Source organism: Poecilia mexicana, unplaced genomic scaffold (genome assembly GCF_051168715.1).
Source record: "Poecilia mexicana isolate PSO_F unplaced genomic scaffold, ASM5116871v1 scaffold_19, whole genome shotgun sequence".
Taxonomy (NCBI): Eukaryota; Metazoa; Chordata; class Actinopteri; order Cyprinodontiformes; family Poeciliidae; genus Poecilia; species Poecilia mexicana.
This window is the reverse complement of record NW_028263388.1, coordinates 22,613,114-22,637,705: the sequence shown is the minus strand read 5'-3', so window position 1 is coordinate 22,637,705 and position 24,592 is coordinate 22,613,114. Positions and strand designations below refer to the sequence as shown.

General features: G+C 39.9%; 1 protein-coding gene across 1 annotated transcript in view; it reads right to left on the bottom strand.

Moving 5' to 3' along the window:
- LOC148153738 (uncharacterized) overlaps positions 1-21,046 on the bottom strand; it is a 60,708-nt gene extending 39,662 nt beyond the window's left edge. Inside the window, exons 1-2 of the mRNA XM_088001073.1 lie at positions 20,929-21,046; positions 2,345-2,680 (exon numbers count right to left, since the gene is read on the bottom strand). Coding sequence (XP_087857199.1) covers positions 2,345-2,680; positions 20,929-21,046 — 454 coding nt within the window. The remainder of the gene's footprint in view (positions 1-2,344; positions 2,681-20,928) is intronic.
- Between the last annotated feature and the right edge of the window lie 3,546 nt (positions 21,047-24,592).

Genomic DNA, 24,592 nt, shown 5'->3' with positions numbered 1-24,592 from the left:
GTGGTTGTAGTTGGAGCTTCAGTTGTTGTGGTTGGAGAAGCTGTGGTTGTAGTTGGAGATGCTGTGGTTGTAGTTGGAGCCGCTGTGGTTGTGGTTGGAGCTTCAGTTGTTGTGGTTGGAGATGCTGTGGTTGTAGTTGGAGCTGCTGTGGTTGTTGTTGGTGCTGCTGTGGTTGTGCTTGGAGAAGCTGTCGTTGTAGTTGGAGAAGCTGTGGTTGTAGTTGGAGCTTCGGTGGTTGTGGTAGGAACTGCTGTGGTTGTTGTTGGAGCTGCTGTTGTTGTTGGTGCTGCAGTGGTTGTGCTTGGAGAAGCTGTCGTAGTGGTTGGAGAAGCTGTGGTTGTAGTTGGAGCTGTTGTGGTTGTGGTTGGAGCTGCAGTGGTTGTGGTTGGAGCTGCTGTGGTTGTGGTAGGAGAAGCTGTGGTTGTTGTTGGTGTTGCAGTGGTTGTAGTTGGAGAAGCTGTGGTTGTGGTAGGAACTGCTGTGGTTGTAGTTGGAGCTGCGGTGGTTGTGATTGGAGCTGCAGTGGTTGTAGTTGGAGCTTCAGTTGTTGTGGTTGGAGAAGCTGTGGTTGTAGTTGGAGATGCTGTGGTTGTAGTTGGAGCCGCTGTGGTTGTGGTTGGAGAAGCTGTGGTTGTAGTTGGAGCTTCAGTGGTTGTTGTTGGTGCTTCAGTTGTTGTGGTTGGAGAAGATGTGGTTGTAGTAGGAGCTGCTGTGGTTGTAGTTGGAGCTGCGGTGGTTGTGGTTGGAGCTGCAGTGGTTGTAGTTGGAGCTTCAGTTGTTGTGGTTAGAGAAGCTGTTGTTGTGGTTGGAGCTGCTGTGGTTGTGGTTGGAGCTTCAGTTGTTGTAGTTGGAGAAGCTGTGGTTGTAGTTGGAGCCGCTGTGGTTGTGGTTGGAGCAGCTGTGGTTGTGGTTGGAGCTGCAGTGGTGGTAGTTGGAGCCGCTGTGGTTGTGGTTGGAGCAGCTGTGGTTGTAGTTGGAGCCGCTGTGGTTGTGGTTGGAGCAGCTGTGGTTGTGGTTGGAGCTGCTGTTGTTGTTGGTGCTGCAGTGGTTGTGGTTGGAGCTTCAGTTGTTGTGGTTGGAGAAGCTGTGGTTGTGGTTGGAGAAGCTGTGGTTGTAGTTGGAGATGCTGTGGTTGTAGTCGGAGCCGCTGTGGTTGTGGTTGGAGCAGCTGTGGTTGTGGTAGGAGCTGCAGTGGTTGTAGTTGGAGCTGCAGTGGTTGTGGTAGGAGCAGTTGTGGTTGTGGTTGGAGCTGCAGTGGTTGTAGTTGGAGCTTGAGTTGTTGTGGTTGGAGATGCGGTGGTTGTAGTTGGAGAAGCTGTGGTTGTAGTTGGAGCTTCGGTGGTTGTGGTAGGAACTGCTGTGGTTGTTGTTGGAGCTGCTGTTGTTGGTGCTGCAGTGGTTGTGGTTGGAGCTTCAGTTGTTGTGGTTGGAGATGCTGTGGTTGTAGTTGGAGCTGCTGTGGTTGTGGTTGGAGCTGCAGTGGTTGTGGTTGGAGATGCTGTGGTTGTAGTTGGAGTTGCTGTGGTTGTGGTTGGAGCTGCAGTGGTTGTTGTTGGTGCTGCAGTGGTTGTAGTTGGAGAAGCTGTGGTTGTGGTAGTAGCTGCTGTGGTTGTAGTTGGAGCTGCGGTGGTTGTGGTTGGAGCTGCAGTGGTTGTAGTTGGAGCTTGAGTTGTTGTGGTTGGAGATGCTGTGGTTGTAGTTGGAGAAGCTGTGGTTGTAGTTGGAGCTTCGGTGGTTGTGGTAGGAACTGCTGTTGTTGTTGTTGGAGCTGCTGTTGTTGTTGGTGCTGCAGTGGTTGTGGTTGGAGCTTCAGTTGTTGTGGTTGGAGATGCTGTGGTTGTAGTTGGAGCTGCTGTGGTTGTTGTTGGTGCTGCAGTGGTTGTGCTTGGAGAAGCTGTCGTTGTAGTTGGAGAAGCTGTGGTTGTAGTTGGAGCTTCAGTGGTTGTTGTTGGTGCTTCAGTTGTTGTGGTTGGAGAAGATGTGGTTGTAGTTGGAGCTGTTGTGGTTGTGGTTGGAGCTGCAGTGGTTGTGGTTGGAGCTGCTGTGGTTGTGGTAGGAGAAGCTGTGGTTGTTGTTGGTGCTGCAGTGGTTGTAGTTGGAGAAGCTGTGGTTGTGGTAGGAGCTGCTGTGGTTGTAGTTGGAGCTGCGGTGGTTGTGGTTGGAGCTGCAGTGGTTGTAGTTGGAGCTTCAGTTGTTGTGGTTGGAGAAGCTGTTGTTGTGGTTGGAGCTGCTGTGGTTGTGGTTGGAGCTTCAGTTGTTGTAGTTGGAGAAGCTGTGGTTGTAGTTGGAGCCGCTGTGGTTGTGGTTGGAGCAGCTGTGGTTGTGGTTGGAGCTGCAGTGGTGCTAGTTGGAGCCGCCGTGGTTGTGGTTGGAGCAGCTGTGGTTGTAGTTAGAGCCGCTGTGGTTGTGGTTGGAGCAGCTGTGGTTGGAGCTGCAGTGGTTGTAGTTGGAGCCGCTGTGGTTGTTGTTGGAGCTGCTGTGGTTGTTGTTGGAGCTGCTGTGGTTGTGGTTGGAGCTGCAGTGGTTGTAGTTGGAGCCACTGTGGTTGTTGTTGGAGCTGCTGTTGTTGTTGGTGCTGCAGTTGTTGTGGTTGGAGAAGCTGTGGTTGTAGTTGGAGATGCTGTGGTTGTAGTTGGAGCCGCTGTGGTTGTGGTTGGAGCAGCTGTGGTTGTGGTTGGAGCTACAGTGGTTTTAGTTGGAGCTGCAGTGGTTTTGGTAGGAGTTGCTGTGGTTGTTGTTGGAGCTGCTGTGGTTGTTGTTGGTGCTGCAGTGGTTGTGGTTGGAGCTTCAGTTGTTGTGGTTGGAGAAGTTGTGGTTGTAGTTGGAGATGCTGTGGTTGTGGTTGGAGCTGCTGTGGTTGTGGTTGGAGCAGCTGTGGTTGTGGTTGGAGCTACAGTGGTTGTAGTTGGAGCTGCAGTGGTTGTGGTAGGAGTTGCTGTGGTTGTTGTTGGAGCTGCTGTGGTTGTTGTTGGTGCTGCAGTGGTTGTGGTTGGAGCTTCAGTTGTTGTGGTTGGAGAAGCTGTGGTTGTAGTTGGAGATGCTGTGGTTGTAGTTGGAGCCGCTGTGGTTGTGGTTGGAGCAGCTGTGGTTGTGGTTGGAGCTGCAGTGGTTGTAGTTGGAGCTGCAGTGGTTGTGGTAGGAGCAGCTGTGGATGTGGTTGGAGCTGCAGTGGTTGTAGTTGGAGCTTGAGTTGTTGTGGTTGGAGATGCTGTGGTTGTAGTTGGAGAAGCTGTGGTTGTAGTTGGAGAAGCTGTGGTTGTAGTTGGAGCTTCGGTGGATGTGGTAGGAACTGCTGTGGTTGTTGTTGGAGCTGCTGTTGTTGGTGCTGCAGTGGTTGTGGTTGGAGCTTCAGTTGTTGTGGTTGGAGATGCTGTGGTTGTAGTTGGAGCTGCTGTGGTTGTTGTTGGTGCTGCAGTGGTTGTGCTTGGAGAAGCTGTCGTTGTAGTTGGAGAAGCTGTGGTTGTAGTTGGAGCTTCAGTGGTTGTTGTTGGTGCTTCAGTTGTTGTGGTTGGAGAAGATGTGGTTGTAGTTGGAGCTGTTGTGGTTGTGGTTGGAGCTGCAGTGGTTGTGGTTGGAGCTGCTGTGGTTGTGGTAGGAGAAGCTGTGGTTGTTGTTGGTGCTGCAGTGGTTGTAGTTGTAGAAGCTGTGGTTGTGGTAGGAGCTGCTGTGGTTGTAGTTGGAGCTGCGGTGGTTGTGGTTGGAGCTGCAGTGGTTGTAGTTGGAGCTTCAGTTGTGGTTGGAGAAGCTGTTGTTGTAGTTGGAGCCGCTGTGGTTGTGGTTGGAGCAGCTGTGGTTGTGGTTGGATCTGCAGTGGTGGTAGTTGGAGCCGCTGTGGTTGTGGTTGGAGCAGCTGTGGTTGTAGTTGGAGCCGCTGTGGTTGTGGTTGGAGCAGCTGTGGTTGTGGTTGGAGCTGCAGTGGTTGTAGTTGGAGCCGCTGTGGTTGTTGTTGGAGCTGCTGTGGTTGTTGTTGGAGCTGCTGTGGTTGTGGTTGGAGCTGCAGTGGTTGTAGTTGGAGCCGCTGTGGTTGTTGTTGGAGCTGCTGTGGTTGTGGTTGGAGCTTCAGTTGTTGTGGTTGGAGATGTTGTGGTTGTAGTTGGAGCTTCAGTGGTTGTGGTAGGATCTGCTGTGGTTGTTGTTGGAGCTTCAGTTGTTGTGGTTGGAGAAACTGTGGTTGTAGTTGGAGATGCTGTGGTTGTAGTTGGAGCCGCTGTGGTTGTGGTTGGAGCAGCTGTGGTTGTGGTTGGAGCTACAGTGGTTGTAGTTGGAGCTGCAGTGGTTGTGGTAGGAGTTGCTGTGGTTGTTGTTGGAGCTGCTGTGGTTGTTGTTGGTGCTGCAGTGGTTGTGGTTGGAGCTTCAGTTGTTGTAGTTGGAGATGCTGTGATTGTAGTTGGAGCCGCTGTGGTTGTGGTTGGAGCAGCTGTGGTTGTGGTTGGAGCTGCAGTGGTTGTAGTTGGAGCTGCAGTTGTTGTGGTAGGAGCAGCTGTGGTTGTGGTTGGAGCTGCAGTGGTTGTAGTTGGAGCTTGAGTTGTTGTGGTTGGAGATGCTGTGGTTGTAGTTGGAGAAGCTGTGGTTGTAGTTGGAGCTGTTGTGGTTGTGGTTGGAGCTGCAGTAGTTGTGGTTGGAGCTGCTGTGGTTGTGGTAGGAACTGCTGTGGTTGTTGTTGGAGCTGCTGTTGTTGTTGGTGCTGCAGTGGTTGTGGTTGGAGCTTCAGTTGTTGTGGTTGGAGATGCTGTGGTTGTAGTTGGAGCTGCTGTGGTTGTTGTTGGTGCTGCAGTGGTTGTGCTTGGAGAAGCTGTCGTTGTAGTTGGAGAAGCTGTGGTTGTAGTTGGAGCTTCAGTGGTTGTTGTTGGTGCTTCAGTTGTTGTGGTTGGAGAAGATGTGGTTGTAGTTGGAGCTGTTGTGGTTGTGGTTGGAGCTGCAGTTGTTGTGGTTGGAGCTGCTGTGGTTGTGGTAGGAGAAGCTGTGGTTGTTGTTGGTGCTGCAGTGGTTGTAGTTGGAGAAGCTGTGGTTGTGGTAGGAGCTGCTGTGGTTGTAGTTGGAGCTGCGGTGGTTGTGGTTGGAGCTGCAGTGGTTGTAGTTGGAGCTTCAGTTGTTGTGGTTGGAGAAGCTGTTGCTGTGGTTGGAGCTGCTGTGGTTGTGGTTGGAGCTTCAGTTGTTGTAGTTGGAGAAGCTGTGGTTGTAGTTGGAGCCGCTGTGGTTGTGGTTGGAGCAGCTGTGGTTGTGGTTGGAGCTGCAGTGGTGGTAGTTGGAGCCGCTGTGGTTGTGGTTGGAGCAGCTGTGGTTGTAGTTGGAGCCGCTGTGGTTGTTGTTGGAGCCGCTGTGGTTGTGGTTGGAGCTGCAGTGGTGGTAGTTGGAGCCGCTGTGGTTGTTGTTGGAGCTGCTGTGGTTGTGGTTGGAGCTTCAGTTGTTGTGGTTGGAGAAGCTGTGGTTGTAGTTGGAGATGCTGTGGTTGTAGTTGGAGCCGCTGTGGTTGTGGTTGGAGCAGCTGTGGTTGTGGTTGGAGCTGCAGTGGTTGTAGTTGGAGCTGCAGTGGTTGTTGTTGGAGTTGCTGTGGTTGTGGTTGGAGCTTCAGTTGTTGTGGTAGGAGTTGCTGTGGTTGTCGTTGGAGCTGCTGTGGTTGTTGTTGGTGCTGCAGTGGTTGTTGTTGGAGTTGCTGTGGTTGTGGTTGGAGCTTCAGTTGTTGTGGTTGGAGATGCTGTGGTTGTAGTTGGAGAAGCTGTGGTTGTAGTTGCAGCTTCGGTGGTTGTGGTAGGATCTGCTGTGGTTGTTGTTGGAGCTGCTGTTGTTGTTGGTGCTGCAGTGGTTGTGGTTGGATCTTCAGTTGTTGTGGTTGGAGCTTCAGTTGTTGTGGTTGGAGAAGCTGTGGTCGTAGTTGGAGCTGTAGTGGTTGTGGTTGGAGCTGCAGTCGTTGTTGGTGGTGCTTCAGTTGTTGTGGTTGATGTTTCTGTTATCCCTCTCAATGGATCTTGTGTTTTTTTTGCAAGTATTCTTGCTGTTCGAGATGGTATAGTTTTTGGATTTGAAGTTGTCATTGTAGCTGTTGTAGTTTTTGTTTGAGAAGCTGAAATTCTCATTGCCGTTTGTGTAGTTTTTGTTAGACCTCTTGTGGCATTGGATGTAGTTATAGATGATATTTCCAACAATTCAGCTTTTATTACTAGATTAGAAACAGGAGAGAAACACAGCAGATCAATGGAGGCACGAAAATATAAGATCCTTTTACATTTCTTGTTATTGTATCTTTGTCATAAATGTATCCAATGTGTTGTCTTTGTAACTTTGACTTGTAGGAAAACTATTTTCACAGCTCAGTAATGTCATGGTATCATTTTTAAATCATGAAATTTATTTATTTTTTTAAATTAAATTTCAGTTTATTTCAATTTCTGTAAATATCAGCAATTGACAATAAATGTAATTTGATTTAAAGATATCCTCACAGGTATATCAGACAGCTTTTGCCAATGCTCCACGCTACTGCTGGTGTTCTCTCTAAAACCAGGAAGATAGAGCACATCACCCCACTTCTAACCTACTTACACTGGCTCCATGTAGCTCAACGATTATACTTTATAATACTTGAATAAGTTTATACATCACCAAATAAATACATTAAATATCTTTTGTTTTATCAGAAGATATTTAATGTATCTCTTCTGGCTCTCGTCTACTCTGCATCCCCAGAACCAGATATAGAGAAGCAGCATTCAGCTTCTATGCACCTCATGTCTATGGAATGAACTTCCATAAAACTGCCAAACATCTGAAACCCTGAGTTCATTTAAATCAAGACTAAACTCCCACCTGTTTAGAGTTGTTTTTTAACCATAATAAATGGAACATTGACCAACATATTTTATGTGTTTTGATCATTTTCATGACAGCACTTGGCAAAATTTTATGTTTGTTACTGGTTTTCAAATATATTGACTGTAAACACGTGTTGATGTTTTTTATGTTTTCACAATGTAAAGCACTTTGAACTGCCATATTTTTAAAATGTGCTGTAGAAATAAACTTCATTGATTGAATAATTAATTGCTTTTAGGACACTTTCCTAAAAAGTAACTTCAATTCAATCACACCTTTATCCCAATAATGTCTAGTTAACCTCAACCTCAACTCATTATTCAAATTAGTTTGAAAAGTTTTCCATCCAAGGAATGCCAGCAGATTGCATCATTGACTTGCAGCTTTCACTTCTCCAGGAGCATGTTCGACAGTACACAGTCGCTTATGTAATTGTTGACTTTACATAATCACTGTATCACTGTATGTGCATATAGTAATGGTGGAAGAGGAAACCTCCCTTTTAACGGGAAGAAACTTGTTGCAGAACCAGAACCTGGGTCAGTATGAATGGCCATCTCCCACCACCAACTGATAATATAGAAGAGATGCACAAAAAGAACTCAGGGGACTGCTTTCTATTTTAATGAAAATGATAACAGCAGGACAGAGATCACTTTTAGTTGGCTGAATCACAGCCAAACAGAATGCCAGAAAGCTAGAGAAGTTGAGCTAGTCTGTGACAAACGGCGGTTATGTTTTAAAAGAAAGGGGCAATCAGTTTTTCACACAGGGACATGATTTTTTTTCCCTCCAATAATTATTTAAAAACTGCATTCTGTGGCTGTGTTGCCCTTGAATAAGATTTCAATTGCTTTGATGTTCTGAAACTTATGTGTGACAAACAAGAAGGTGAGCGCTTTTTCACACTATGGTACCTTATAATAATATGGAAATATTTTTGAGTATTTTGTGAATTTATTAAACAATTTAAGACCATAATATTAACAGCATTTGCTTAATACTTTGCTGATGAAGCTCAAAATGAGCCTGTAATTTTCTATGTCCTGGAGATAGAACATAAAACATTAGACAAGTAGAAAAAAAATATTGTCAATAGAATTTTTTTTTTACAAAACATTTGTATTTGCCAGGCTAAGGTAAAATACGAGGCTACAGATCCAGAGCAGTCTCCAAGCTGAAGAGCCGTGCCACAAGAGCCAGCTCTCTGAAAAGAGCCAAATCCCATCACTACAGATGACAGTACGTTAGATAGCGTGGAGTCAAAGGAATTCGTGTTCACCTCCAAGACAAGATCGTCTTGTGGCACAAATCTGGGAAACAGAAAGATTTCTGCTGCTTTGAAAGTCCAAATTAAAATCGTAAATGGAAGAAGTTTAGAATCACCTAAACTTCTAGAATCATTTATAAAATATTAAAATCATACTTATAAAAACTAACTCTTTTTTTTGTCCAGAAGTCTCTTGTAACCTTCAAGTTAACACACACACACACACGCACACAAAACAAACAAAAATTTTTTTTTTTTAAATACACAATTTATAAGTATGACTTTAGGTCCCTGAAAAACCTTGCTACGGCTCTGCTCAGCCTCTCGCACAGACTGCTGAGTCACAGCCGCGTTGGAGAGCGAGTCTGTCTGCAGCCCAGCCGAGTGGAGCCGCTGATCAGCACAACTTTCTCCAGGTGAATTAAGTTTACAATGAGTTTAATAAATGTTGATAGTGACGGACATCGCGGTTTCATGGGTCCGTAATTCGCTGACTCGCGAGTGATTTTTGATTTTTAAAAAAAGCTTTATTATATTTTCCTTGTTAGTTTTGCTTATAAACACAGGAACAAAGTAACTAAACTACAAAAATGTTCAGGGCTGCTTTAGGGTTTGAGCTTTAACCGACGGCTCTCTAAAATATAACGGGATAAACGCAGTTTTCCAGTAATACTTCAGCGCACTGTCAGTGTAGTGAAAGTATTAAGTAGCCGTCCAAGAAATTACTCAAGAGTAAAAATTCAATGTTTGAAAGAGGCTGCTCAAGTAATGAGTAATTGTTCGATCATAATACCCGATTTAATATTTAGAAATGATGTAGTCAGACTGACAAAAGTAGAAAGTTACGGGAAATTTTGTATTTAAAAGACTAAAATTTGAAAAATGCAAATACCTAATATAATTACAAAATAACTGAATGATGAAGGACATTAATATATAAAACGTGTCTTCCAAGCGACAGCGTCACAATAAATAGTTGTTTAGTCTTCTTGTGGACTTTTTGTTGTCTCTATTCACATCTGGCGGATTTTCACCCTCACTCATGAGGTACAGCATTATCACCTTGCCAAGTAAAGTGTACAAATCTCTAGATCTGCCTAATGAAACAATTTCAGGAAATAAAAATTGATGTAAATGAAGTGGAGAGTTAAAGAAAAAAAATAAATAAAATTTTTGATGGCCAACATTAGTGGCATGACCTGGATTGATCAATTGCTCCTCAGTTGAGCGGTCATGGGTGTGAACAGCATTAAAGCGCAGCTCTTGAGGTTTGGAAACGCAAGATTTGTGTGTAGAATTTTGTGGAAAGATATTAATTTGATGCAATTTGCAAAAAAGCTGTAATGTGGATAAAGTTAAATGCTGCGAATACTTTCTGGGCGCTGTGCTATTCATTTTTGATGCCAAAGTAAACATGATTGTCTCCTTTATGTTACCAGGGCTAATTTTAGTTATGGGATCTAAAAAAGGACATTTATATTTTCCAATGGATATAATCCATTTTTTTAAACTGTCGATTCACCGTCCTTATAGACTGAGGCTGTTTCTACTTTAATATTAGAGCAGACATCATGTTAACCTCACATAGACAAATAAATTTGTATTAGTAATGCATTTTCTACAACTTTTAATAAACAGGGTAATTTAAAGATAATACATAAAACCACAATCACTCACCAACAGTGGCAACAGCAATCCAGATGATTAAAGTCACAAACAATGTATTAGCCATTGTAAAAAAGAAACTTGGAAAAACTAAATCTCATAAAAAGACTGAAGGCTATACAAACTGTGATGTCGATGACACCTGAGAGTCTGAAAATGTAACATGAGTGTGAAATCATTCCTGATGGGAAATATCAATCAGTAACCACTCCTCCCAGGGCGTTGCTGGGTAATAAGAACCTAAGGATTCCAAGTAAAGATCGCTAAATTGCTTGTAAAAAAAATGCACATGCAGTTAATGGGCGTGTTGCATGATGTTGTCTTGACTCTGCAGAGGTCCCTCACCCTGGTCACGTCCTCCTGTCCTGCATGTTTCAGATGTTTTCCTGCTGGTTGGAATGGCTGATTAAAGTGACTCCGCAGCAATTGAAGGCATTATGACGTTTTTCAATTATTATTAGTTCACCCATAGACATAACATAAGGATAGACCCCGCATTGGCTGCTCCGGTGCAGGAAATACGGCGGCCATCTTGGAGCGGTACACCCTCGTACTTTGCTGAACCAAAACAGCAGAAGATGCCTCAGTTCTGCTCGGCTTATTCGTGTTTAAATCTCAGAACTGTTGATGTCAGGGACCGGGGGATAACTTTTCACAAGTAAGAATGACATATTATTGTTGGTATGTTGTGAATGTAATATTACTGTACTGTATTTATGCCCACCAGCGAAATGACAGCAAATGTTAGCTATCAGTCTTCAGCTGGAGATTTGATGACAGGAATATGTTTCAAACAGGCCTACTCACAATTTCAGTAACTTTGGTTAATTATCATTATATCAACAAATTTTAATAAAATTTGGAGTTTTATGTTCTTTGAAATATGAAGATCAAAAATAGTGAGTGTAACATTTTTCTGAATGCTCAGCTTAAGAAGGCAACAAGGCTCCTTAGTTTCAACCGTTGCCTTTTTATTTTTGCTTTGTTATAACAGTTATGTGCAGATCAGCCAGTACAAAATAGCTTCAATGAACTCACTAAATAACAGTATATGAATAAAATAACATGGACCTCATTCGGACAATGTTTTTGTGTACACACTCCCAGATATCACGTTTTTGTTTTAAAGGTTTCCATGTTAAGGTAAACCTGTTTAGAGATGAGGATGGTTTGCAGAAAGGCAGCACCAGAAAAAAGCTCTGCAAAACTGTCCTATTTCAAGGCTATTAGATTGTGTAAAAATGTAATGAACATGTAAATATTGTTGTCACAACTGTGTGTGAATAAATTGCATCTTTGGTTGTATTTTGCAAAACATGTCATACTTTAAAATATTGTATTCCACCAAAATTATTTAAATATGCTAAACTACATGTTCCTATACATGCAGTTTAAAAGTTGCATGCCTAAAATTTAAATACGTGACAATGTGATTACTATTCAGCTGACACTTTATTGTGCCTGCCAAATATATAACGCTGAGTGAAGCGGTGTACCGCTCCAAGATGGCCGCCCTAAATCTCGTCAGCTCCAATGGGCTCTTTGCACCTAAGGCGTTGACGTCACATCTCCAGGAGCTAATGCGGCTCACTTTTTTCCGCTTTGAGTTACCATGACTGGTAGAAAAGACTAAGTCGTATTTCAGATGCAAAAAAACAATACTATTAACATTGTTGTCTTCCTAATATAATGGGCTTTTAAGTTTTCGTTAATTTCCAAGCGATCCTGAATTAAGAAGATGGCTTGTAAATATCTGCCGCTACCAGCTAACGCCGCACAGCAAAGTTTGCAGCCTTCACTTCACTCCGGATCAGCCTAAAACTACCGGGGATACGGATGGTAAATAAAGGAGCCTCCCTGAGTTATTTCCATGGAATCACTTCTATATTCAGCCTGAAAGAGTTTATGGGAACAAGAGAGCAGACCGGAGCCAGACAGCCGAGCAACTGATCCGCCTGTACATCCTGCTGTAAACACCGTCCTATCTGAGCTCTTCACAAGAAACATGCAAAGGTAATAAAACGAAATAACACGGAGACATGAAGCAACACGGTCATATTTTTCTAAAAGCAGCAACTTTGAACCTGAACAGCTGAACCAGATCTCTGACACCAGAGCTGCGCTACTGTTAAGCTATGAGGCTTGTTGAGCTTCGTCAGGCTTCGGCAGTAAAAAGCCCGACCCGTAACCTCCCCGTTAGTCTGTGACACTAACGACAATAAACACACATGAAAATAAGATAAATACATTGTCCGTTAGAATGTTTAGATACTTAAATAGCACATTTTACAAGAACAATGTCCGAGAATATTGCCTACTAGCATAAGCTAACGTTAATGTTAGCCACAAAGTTTAAGTAAAACTCAACTTCGTGTGAGTTTTACTTCGTGAGAGCGGCCCGTGAGGCGTCTATCCTTATATTATGTCTATGCAGTTCACCACTGATAACATCTATATTACAAGATCACAGCCACCAACAAGCCACGACACCACTATGCAGTATAGGACCTGAAAAAAATTGACAAATTATTATTGTATAAATAATTCAGTAACTTTCAGTACCAAATGCTGTTTCTTTTAAAAACAACATTTGATACTGAAGACTTAAAAACATAATTTATTGTCTACAAAACCCCAGAGCCTAACGAGACAACACAATAAACTACAAAGGTTGTATGAATATCTAATGAAAATGTAGTAGTGACTAGCAGATGGTTGCTATGCAAAACTGGTTACCTATCAACTGTTGCTAATGCATTTACATTTTAAAATGGCTCCACCTCTGGAATTGATCGCCATCTGATAGTGAACATATGTGAGAAGTTTGATGCTTGTGTGTAAGAATCCAAGCAATTCTTACACCAAATCCCCCAGACGACTAGTTGCTAGGAGCAAGGATCTGCTGTAATGCTCCTTCGTCCACCGAGGATGCAGCAGTCTGTCACTGATGGAGCTCTCCGGTTAATGTTCACACTTATAGCTTACTTAAACCTTCAAGAGTCCTACCTGTAAAAATTGGCTGTTCATTGTTGACTTTATGTTGCCTTTATGACAGTATTTTTGTGTTTTTATGATGTAAAGCACTTTGAACTGTCTTGTTACTGAAATAGGTTGGATTTCAGCTGAATGTGTATGTTGAAATGTGCCGCACTTCAGCACATTTCAGCAATTTGATTTCAAGTCAATCAAGTTACAAATTAACTTTAAATTTAAATGTTCAAAACCACGTTTAATGATCACATTTACCACGTGGAGAAGAAATAATAAAAAAGGATATATGTTTTAGTTTTGACTTCTAGCTAACTTTTTGACATTTAAGCTTTCGTTTTTTCTTAAATATAACATGACCTCTGGTTTATTGTATGTTTAGTTTTATTGCACCTCCGGCCACATGTTAAGGTAAACCTGTTTAGTTACTTGTTAACTCAAATAGCAAATAAGCCGTTGACAATGGAGAAATTCATTCATTTAAGGATCTGGACATACTGAGGATGACTTGGTATATTTTGCAGTGAGCGTCAGAAAAGGAAGAAACTAGATTTAAGTAATTTTAAAAGCAACGTGGTGTCAGACAGAGTGTTCAGCGTATTTTAGAAGCTGAAGGTCTACTAGGATCTTCTCTGCCAACCATGACTCTCCCAGCATTCTGGGGGGTGTAGGCGGAGGAAAGGCTTTAGCCACTAAACCTGTCATATCCAGCTGCTCATCAACTAACTTACTCACTTTTTGGTTGAGCAACTTGCATAATACCAGCTTAAGGTTTTGCCACCATGCCTCATAGCTGCTTAAAAATAAATAAAAAAAACCCAAAAAACAATGGCGTGGAGAGAAAACTGCAGTATTTCAGATATTTAAAAGAAAAAAACTAAACAATTATTGATGTTGACAGATATATTTTTTAGTCACATCGTCCAGCTCCGCTCAAACATAAGGAGTTCTCTGTATCAAGTAGTAGTCTCCAGCTGTTTCTCAAAACCAGGAAAGAGGATTAAGCCGGGATTTTCCAGATATCTTGGCTGAATTAAGCTTCGATTCAGTTTCACAAAAGCAGTAGTGCATAAGTGACCAAAACGTAATTTTGGCTTCCTCTGAGGATGTCTCCAGCTGACACTCACTGAGAGCGTCTGTAATCAGAACTGTGACTATAATAATAATAATAATAATAATAGTAATAATGGAAGAAGTTGGGTTGCGGTCTGAGAGAGAAATTCAGATGATTGATTTGAATTTAAAAATATTGAAGGTAAAAAACAAAAAAGAACCCACATTAAAAGCAGTTTAAGGTAAAGTAATAAACTTTGCAAAGCAGCGTTTGAGGGGTTGCAACAAATCATACATGAATTCCAGTAAATGTGTCTGTTTTAAAACAAGGATGGCAAGAATATGGATCAAAAGTACAAGAGAAACATTGTGCTTGAGCATAATAAGCTGAAGATTACAAAACTATGCATCGTCATGTAATTTTTACACCACATGCTTGGCTAGAACAACTTTAAAACTCATGCAATATTTATCACATGGCCTCCAGCAGAAAAGGTTGTTTCACACAACATCCTGGCTGCACAATGTTAAAAATTAAGCATAAAGAAGGGGGAGAATTATTCTCCTAAAACACCAACACTCAAGCACTAAAAGGTACTTTAAAAATTGTATTGCACAACATAATGTGCCACACATTGAATCCTGGAGTGCCAACTTGACATCCATCTCCTTCCCGTGCAACGATCCTGCTCCAGAACAGGCTAAGAGCCAGGATTACACAATCCTGATGCCTTATCTGTCCAGTCAGCGGTCACACCGAGCAGAACAGAAACCAGAATGTTTTATCACCGATTCCATTTTATCTGTCTGTTTTATAAACCAGCATTAAAATATCACTCATTTGTTTTGGCAGCAAGCACTATAATATTTTTAATGTTATGATGGCAGAATATACCATTATCAATTCTTAATCTATATGGACATTGCTACTGTCAAATTGTGTTTTTGAAGACTACTGTTGTTCCAAGTTTGACTGAAGGGCTTTAATAGACTACTGCATGGCTCATAAAGAAGCAAAGGTGTTGTATAAATTTTATCTTCAAATCAAGTTTATATTGTAAATGAACTTTAGTTTCAGCATATAACAATTTCAGTATTTACATATATCATTTAAAACATGTACTTATTTACATCATAAACATGCTTTTGCTGCTAACAATATACATTTTATAAGTTTCATAGCACTTTATCTTGTCTGTTGATTATTAAACTGTCTTTGCGCTAACAGTTAAACTGGAAATTGTCTCTTCAAAATAAAAGCATCACAACTCAAACAGTAAGTTAACCATAGTTAAAACTAATTAAGGGCAATACTTAGGGACCTTGTAAGTCATTAGTACATTATAGTCAACCTTTTGTCCACATATTCCCAGATTTTTTCAAAATGTTATAGATTTTAAATTTTATCCTGTTGTTCTGTTTGTTCTGTTTAAATATTAAATTTACAATAAAAAAAAGAGTAACAAGAATGAATCTGCTGTCAGATTCACTTATTCTGTTTATAAGTTTAAAGTTGTTCATTGGAGCAAATAAGTAACTCCTTGAATGATATGATTATGACGTTTTTTTAGTTTAGGGTAGTGATTAGTAATGTTTATTTTAGGATAACTACAGATTCCAATGGTCCACAATTGTTTGCTAATGAGGCGTCTGTGTTTTCTTTCTTGTCTTGAAAGTGCTTCAATTCCTCATAATCATCCATCAGTGTGGAGCCACACCTTCTGAGCCTGGTTTGGCCTTGGTGAATAGGATATGGCCGTGATGAATTGATCACATTATGCCAAACTTAGTTTTGTCTTTTATCTTGGATTTCTGAATCCTGCGTTTGTGAAACAGCCTTCAGATCTCGACCCAACAGAGCCACTCTGGCACGTTGTGGAAGGGGAGAATTGCATCATGAAAGTACAAGCAAAAAGTCTGTAACGACTGTCATGCCGTCACATGACTGCATGTGACGGCATGTGACTATGGACCAAAATCTCTGAATCTTTTGTTACATCTGGTTGAAGCTACGCCACAAAGAATTCAGGTGCTTATCTTTTGTCAATTGCCTTTGATGTCGCAAAGAGTTTGCAGAGTGTTACTCCACCAAATCCAATACACCAATGCTTGTTAACAATTTCTGCCTTTGACTTTATTAGTCACATAAAGATACTGGAGGAATAAAGTTTATATTTTCAGTTTTTATTGCTTTTATAGCTGGCCCCCGGTCCTCTGTTAACACAAGAGCTTGATTTATTCATTAATCCTGACATAATTACATTTAAAAATCATTGAATAGTTTATTTTCAATACATCTCAATGTATTTTCTTTGAAGAATATTTTGACCCACCTGCATCATGTGTCATCACAAACATTTGGTTACCAAGGAAAACAGGTTGGAACTACGCACAATCTGACCTTCGACTTAAAGTTTTGTTTTGTTATGAAATCACTCCACCAAAGGCATACACCAATAAAATTATGCCTAAATAAATTGAGCACAAAGTTGCCATGAACTCAACCGAACTGAGATTAGGGATGCACAGGAAGATGGAAATGAAGGTTTTTATTGCACATGAAGAGTCACTTCATTGCTGGTTTTATCTTGACTTTGAATCTCTTCACTGATACCATCTTCAACTCTTGCTTCATTTCACCTTCATCTTGGGTGTTGGTTTGAAGAAAGAGGTGGATTAAACAGCCATTTACTGTTATATCATCATGACAAAATGACATAAAGATGTATCTGATTATGGGAAAACTACACCCTGGACAATCCTGCATGTCCCTAGAGACAGGTTTGAAAACTCATAAGTTGTTAAAGACTGTCATGTTTTGGGATGGTGAGGCAGACACAGTGGACCCAGGTTGATGTGGAGGAAATGATGACTTAATGACAAATATGCACAATAATCCAAGCAGCACAGGAGAGCAGAGGCTAAGAGCTCTAACTGGTAGCAACTGGTACATACTGACGACAGACTTGACAGAGACAAGAGGAGGACTCAACAAGGAACACAGGTGGGACTAAATACACAAGGAGGTAATCAGGGGAAACAAGACACAGGTGGGAGCAATCAAGTGGTAGACAGGACAAGACAAGGATTCAATTGACACAGAACCCAAAATAAACACAGAAAAAACCAAATCCTCACAAAATCAAAAATGGATATTATTAGCAATCAGATTAAGCAAGCAAGTTTAGGTGTGTTGACTAGTGTGCAGACACAACACTAACTGTGGCTGCCCATGGGAGCATTTATGAAGAAAGTTAAGAACAGTTGTTTTTATTTTATATTTATTGGTGATTTATACTTTTATTTTTCTTGTTTTTGTAAATCATACTCTGGGTACATGCCATAACCTTGACTGGGGACAAAATATATTTTTGGCATATCTAAGTAGTGCAGTTTCCAAATATTAAATACAACAAAGGTAAACAGCAGTGACGTGCGGTCAGGGAAAAATAATATATAATAATAAAATCATTTATTGCTATTTTCACCGTGTGGTTTGTACTATAAAGTACCTATTTTTTACTTAGCTTAGTTCAGATTTTTTTCTTCTTCTTCAAAATCGTTGGATTTTCGCATTTTCCCATTCAAATACTCAGAAGCGAAGCTGGTGAGGCAGCAGCGAGCTGAGCCTCACCTGGGATTGCGCAACCTCTCGCTAACTGGCTGCCATTCTTTGAGAGCATGGTGAGGCAGGCAGTTCTCTTGCCTCGTGGCAGGGGGCGCTCATGATCCCAGATATTGTGACACCACAACTGCAGAGTAAGACACAGTAAGAATTTGCTGTGGGGCAATGAAGACGACACCAGTGTCAGCACTACAGGTAGAAATGGGGGAAATGCCATTGGAGTTAAGAAGGAAACAATTAGGAGTAGGGTTTTGGGCAAACGTAAAAGGGCATAAAAAAAGTTATCCTATAAATAATATATTACAACCATGCCAAGAAAGTGTTAAGAATGTAAATGTAAATAGTTTTGGATGGATAATAAATAAAGAAATAAAGGAAATAGGATTAAATCAATGTTTAATTAGCCCGGTGGTGGATTTTTCATGTAATCCGCCTTGGATACAAAAAGAGATGAAAGTTGATTTAACATTGTTGGAAGAAGGAAGACAAACGGTAGAAGGAGAGGTGGAAAGATACATAAGAAGGGTATATGGAGAATACTTACAAATATACACAGATCCATCAAAAATGGTAAATGATAGAGTAGGGATAGCATTTATAATTCCAGATTTAAACATTATGGAAAATAAAAGATTAACGGATAGTTTGAATGTATACACAGGAGAGTTACTGGCTATTTCAATGGCGTTAAAATGGAGTGAAGAATTAAGCGAAAAGAAAGTGTTAATTTGTTCTGATTCAAGTAGTGCATTAATAAGTATTATGGAACAAGAGTCGGAAGCAAGACAAGACATTCTGATAGATATAAATAAATCAATACATAAAATGGGAAAAAATAGATCTACTGTTAAATTTATTTGGATTCCGGCTCATACTGGAATAGTTGGAAATGAATTAGCAGATACATTTGCAAAGAGTGCGAGTAAGAGAAATGAAGTTGAATTGGAAGTTAAGTATAGTAAAAATGAGATAAGGAGTATGAGTAAAATATATTACAAGAAGAAGTGGCAGAAACAATGGGAGGGTGAAAAGAAGGCAAGGTTTTATTATAATATTCAAAAAAAAGTGGGGGAGTGTAGAAAAGAAAATAGGAATAAACAAGAGGAAGATATTATATCTAGGTTAAGATTTGGACATGTAGGGTTAAATAGTACTTTGAAAATAATAAATAAACATAGTACGGGGTTATGTAATTTTTGTGGAAAGTTGGAAACAGTTATACATATTTTTATGGAATGTAATAAATATAATCTAGATATAGAGGAATTAGTAGAAGAGTTAAATAGGAATAAAGTTAAATTAAATATTAGAGATCTGCTACAAAAATCATCTGGAGATGTGGTTTTTAATTCCGTGTTTAGGTTTCTTAGAAAAACAGGTCTAATAGGGAGATTATAGGGATTAGACATCTGGTTCATACTCCAGTCCAGAAGGTGGCGGTAATGCACCTGAAAGTTGTTTGCCAACCGCCATAAAACAAAAAGAAGAAGAAGAAGAAGACACAGTGAGCTAGCCATGGAGATAGCAAGTAAATAAAGTACAGCGATATATTTGTTTTCTCTTCTCTTCCGACGTCTACATGAAAGACTACTTTTCTACACTTAAACAGTTTTCTAAAGTAGATTTTCAATTGAGGCAGGAGATAATAACTAAAGGAAGACCAACACCGGTCATCAGGATTATCAGTATTAATTATTGCAGCTGTGCTGATGACAGACCGCTCTGCATTTCTGATTGTCCTAACTTAGGGTGACCAGATTTTGGTTTCTGAAAAATCAGATGACTTTACCTAGGCCTGAAACAGTTGTCATAATCTGTACACTTAAAGAAGACTTTTGATCTCAGCATATTTACAGTGTGCTTTCATTATGTGCTCAGAAAAGCTGCAGTATGTAACTTTTATAAAACACATTTTATGACATAACATTGAGCTTCTCTAACAATAACAGCGGATAAAGGGTTTTTATGTACCAGTAAGTCGTTTCTCTGCCATTAACATATTGAGCAGGGAGTACATGAGGTTGATTGACAGCCCTAAGACTGGCTCTGATTGGTTGTTTTTGATTGGAGTGGTACATTTTTTCAGACCACAATAGAAGCTCAATACCTACAATTTTTTGCTCAATCTGACTTCTAATTGTATCAGTTGTTATGTTTGTAATGGGCATCCCGCCTTGTTGAGGGTGTAACTTTCCTGTTATCACAATGATACTCCGAATACCTTCAAGTCATTTTATGTTGACATGAGACGGGTGTTTAAGCCACCCTTTTTTCCCAACCAACATCCAAGGTGAATATAAGTGGATTCTGTAAATGAACAGCAAGCCAGGGATACATCAGGTAACATAAAGGCTTCATTTTTCACTCAGGGTTAGGTTTAGCAATCAATCCTTTTCTAATCTCAGTTAGTGATTTGATTGCTTTCATAGACATAGAGGTTTTATTGATTTATGTCTATGATTGAGTGATATCATAACTAAGGAGATTTTATAATCAAAGGTCAGATTGTACCAAACAGGGTGGAACTAGTCCCACCCTTGTGCTGGCAACCAACATCTGTAATTATACACAAGTATAAAATATTCTGAGATACAATACATTGACTTATTCTGAATCAGTCATAATAAACTATTTAAGAAGGTTTTGTATAGTAAATAAAGCCTATGAAATACCCCAGTGTTAACAGACTAAAGGCTATAAAAGCAAGAGAAATATGATCAAACCTGAAGCAGTAGTGTTCAGGTTTCATCCTGGGTTTATTTTACATGGCTGTTCTTTCATTTGTGGACATTGGAGATGTTAAAACTGGTCCCTGGTGATTCCAACAAAAAGGTAACATATATTTTTCAGATACTTACTGATATCAGAGGACCTGGTTTTGTAAATGATCTTCTGTAAGAGAGATTTAATAAATATTTTTGTGTAAAAAACTATTAATAACTTTTAAACTGCTTAGCTAATAAGGCATTAAATCCCTGGGGATGTGTTGACCAGATAGGAGCATAAAACAGGAAGAGTTGAACTCAGTCTTGCTTTTATTTTTAGTGTTTTAATTTGTAGATATTCATTATTATTATATTATTTAAGTGTTATTTTACCCATCAGTGCTGAATTCAGGGAACTTTCAGTGACCGTCGCCCAATTTATCTATACCAGTAAAATACCAACTGACTGGAAACCCATTAGGCTTCAAACACCATCTGACCTGAACAGCTACAAGCTGATTTCCATTTTATCTTGTGCCTCCAATGTCCTGGGCAGACTTATTTAGAAACAGTAAACTTGCTATCTTAAGGCCAATAACTTATCAGTCATGGTTTCCATTCTGGTCATAAATGTGTCAAAGACGTTTTAAATGATTTAGGTGACATAACCTCTGCTCTGGACTCCAGTCAGCATTGTGCTGCAACTTTTACTGATTCATCAAAAGCTATTGATTCAGTTTATGATTCCATTTTAATAGCAATACTATTCAACCTTGGGATTGTTGTTTTTTATGGTTTTCTAGCTACTGTACCTATCAGGGTGCAGTAGTTGAATATTCTCAGTTTCTTCTCGTTTCCAAAGGTGTCCCACAGGGTTCCGTCCTTGGTTTCAGTGTCTCCTCCATTTACATTATTGAAAATCTGCAACATTTTCTATGTTTTCGGTCCATCCACAGCCTTTCAATCTCTAAAGCAAAGTTTCTGGGATATTCAAAACTCTTTTGTAAATTTGAAATTATACTTAAATACTAAGAACACAAAGTCATAACTATCAAAAAGGCTACAGCTATAAAAACTGTGCAAAGGTTTAACTGTGAAACAAAACTGTAAATTCCTAACTTGGTTTCCACTACAACAGATGAGAGTCCAGGAGCAAGTTGTATAACTATTTGGGAATCTGGTTAGAAAGTTTGTTGTGTGTCGCTGTTACGCTGAAATGTGCAGGTCCGTTTAAGAGACAGTTAAGCTGGTGCCAGACTTAAATGTTGGGTTCTAATCTTTTGCTGACATCTGCTGTCACCAAAGAGGAATTACAAGCTGGAAACACCTTGTCATTTTAAAGACGCAGAACTTTGTCTTCAATCTCAATATTTTGCTCTTTCATTAGATTCTATTTTTAATTTTTGTCCTGCAGGTGGAGTATCTGTTGGCTCTGAGAATGTACAATTTGGATAATGGAAATAAAGACATGGAATGGCAAAAAAAAACTCATTTCCATAATAAATTGAAATGACTAAAATAGCACGATAACTCCTGTGCCAGTCTGAAATTGTAACACACATGTATGCCAGGATAATGGCATACTGTGGAAATTTACAGTTTATTATGGTGAGGTTTGTTGTTCCTGAATTGATATTCCTTATGAAATTCATTTAAGCACAGTACTGACACTAATCTATACAGCTGCTTATGGATATCTTTGTAAGAAAAATGGCAGACATCCACATCTGCACTAGTTTGCTAATGGAGGAGTGAATTACCCTAATAACACTGAATCTTTACAGTGGAAATGATAGAAGCAAGAAATAAAAATATGAAAAAAATAAAAACAAAAAATTAAATGATTTCAGCTTCTGTAGAGTAGCTCCCTCTGGTGGAGAAAAATTCAAAGTACCCCTGGATTTTAATTTCTGAATTTTCTGATGCATAGTAAATATTTTTGTTGAATCAATTGACAGACATTTCTCTTGCATAAATGTTATAATAATTTCTTTAATTGCTTGATGCATAACTTAATCTATTCAATTTTTTAAAAGTGTTTTTTGGTGTTATTTTACAATCATTAAAAAAAGAGAGATCAAAGTACCCTTTTAAACTAAAGTATTAAACATAATTTTTATTAAGTATAAACTTTTATACATATGAACATTTTGTTATATGTCCATCATACTCGGATCACCCGTATAAAACATCCATTTTCTAACATCCTTATGTTTTTCTAACAGGCTTGTGAGGGGGCCTCTGCCTGTGTGTGTGCATGTGTGTGTGGGTAAGAGGCACACACACACACACACACACGCACACACACACACACACACACACACAACAAAGGGCAATTTAGACAGATCTATTAACTTAACATTCATGTTTTTAGACTGCAGGAGGAAGCTGAAGTATCCAGAGAGAATCCAGGCATGCATAGAGAGAACATGTAAACTCCATGCAGAAAGACCTCTGGACCTTCTCACTGCAAGGCAACAGTGCTAACAACTGCATCACTATGCAGCCCCTTATAAAGCATTTGAAACTCCAAAAACAGCAATGCAAACTTTATTGTTCCCAAATTTAAAAAAATGCTATTTGAAATTCCAATGAGAAGATAAATAGATAATCTCTGATTTACAGCTTGTCAGTTAATAGCTATATCACATGAGGCAATAAAGGAAAAATAAACAAACATTGCTATAAATATTACAAACTATTGGAATTATTTGATAAATGATTTCACTTCTTCTCAAATCATATGGAAATATGCTTTTCACATTCTCTGATTTGGAGAATTTTTCAGCTCATCTCATTTACCAAAACTTAAACATAAAACTGAGACTCATACCTGAAACGCTGAGAAAAGACAACTCTAGTAAATTTGTAGATGAACAACAACAATAAAAAAAGTACAGGGCAAGAAGTCCTCAAGTGATTTTTTTTTCATCATAGAGAATATGCATGGCATACATTAAGAATTCATGTTCAACTAACTAATTCAGAATTTAGTAATTATAAACCAAATGTCAAGATTTCAACAATTAAAGACAGACTGATTTATTACAGCTTATAACAGACCAAAATAGAAGATATAAGTAATAAAGAAACACATGATACAATATCTGCTATATAACATTGAGCATCCCAGCTGATATGGTTTCTACTTACATCTCTTACATCAAGGGGTTTCAATGAATTGGACTAACGTGGGAAAAAACACCACTATAGGAATTTGTAAAGTGATTCAGCTTCCCTCTCCTTATTTAAAGGAAGGGTTTGTCTGGCCTCAGATCTGAGCGTAAGGGTTTGTGGCTCGGTACGGAGAGTATGTGCTGCTTCTGGACTGGAGCTGCTCATAGGGGTTGATTTTGGGTCGAATCTGAGAGAATGAAAACATATCATCTTGGTCGTTGTTGAATCGCTGCAGCAGAGAAGAAAAAATATTAGGATTTATGAGTGAATAAAGCATAGATGTTTGTCTACATGACGTTTCATGCAGAAATATACCTACCGAGTTTCCCCCTGAAAAAAACAAGTTTTGTCGGCTGTTGCTCGGAGTCATCTCCAGGTTGGCCTTGCTACCCCAGTTGCTGCTGGTATTTGCCCGTGGGATTCGAGGGAACCCAGAATTTACCGGACTGTTTGCTGGCTCTTTGATCCAAGTGGAAAACTCGTTGCTGCTGCTGTAGGGCGGTGGAGGCTTGACAAAGGAAGAGGATTGGGTGGGTTTCCAAAGGTCTTTCTCTTTGCTCTTGGACCCTTTCTTCTTTAACCTGAAAAAAGAATAACGCAGAGTTCTGCAACTGTCTGTCTTGTTGTGTTTGCAGCTAGCTTTCTATTGTTATCTGCAATTAATTTGTAAACCACCCAACTTTAAAATGTCCTTGCACACCTAGCAGCTTTAGAAAAAACATACAAGACAAAAGTGGTTATAAAAGTCACTAAGGTAATGAATGAACAGGGTTCAAACTTACTTTTTTATTACAAATGGCTGAGCGATCAACCCAACGATCATCAGGAATCCAAGGATGGAGCAAACGATCACAACGATCAACAACGTTTCTAACAAACAACAAAGAAGCCGTCAATGATGAGTCTCAGCCTTTACAGGATCACATAGCAATTTTTCAAATTTGAAGATTTGATTCAATCTGAGATTTTATTAGAGGGAATATTCACTTTCATATAAAAAACAAACTAGTAAACTACTTTTTAGTTCATGTTTTGTGTTCATATTAGTTTGATAACTTGTTTAAAAAGTTTTTTGAGACACCAGTGGCCTTTGTCAATAGCTGCACAGCTAGTAAAGTCTAGAAAGAAGGAAACGATGAGCAGCAAAAGGCCCAAGTCAGAACTGGCTCTACCCTGACACATGTGGTGCCCCCATTATAACTCCTATTAGAAATATATTCCTCAGCTTCTCTGTGTCATTGGCCCGATTCTGAAATTTGATTGTCTATTGCCTAGAAATAATTTCATTTGCTTGAAGTT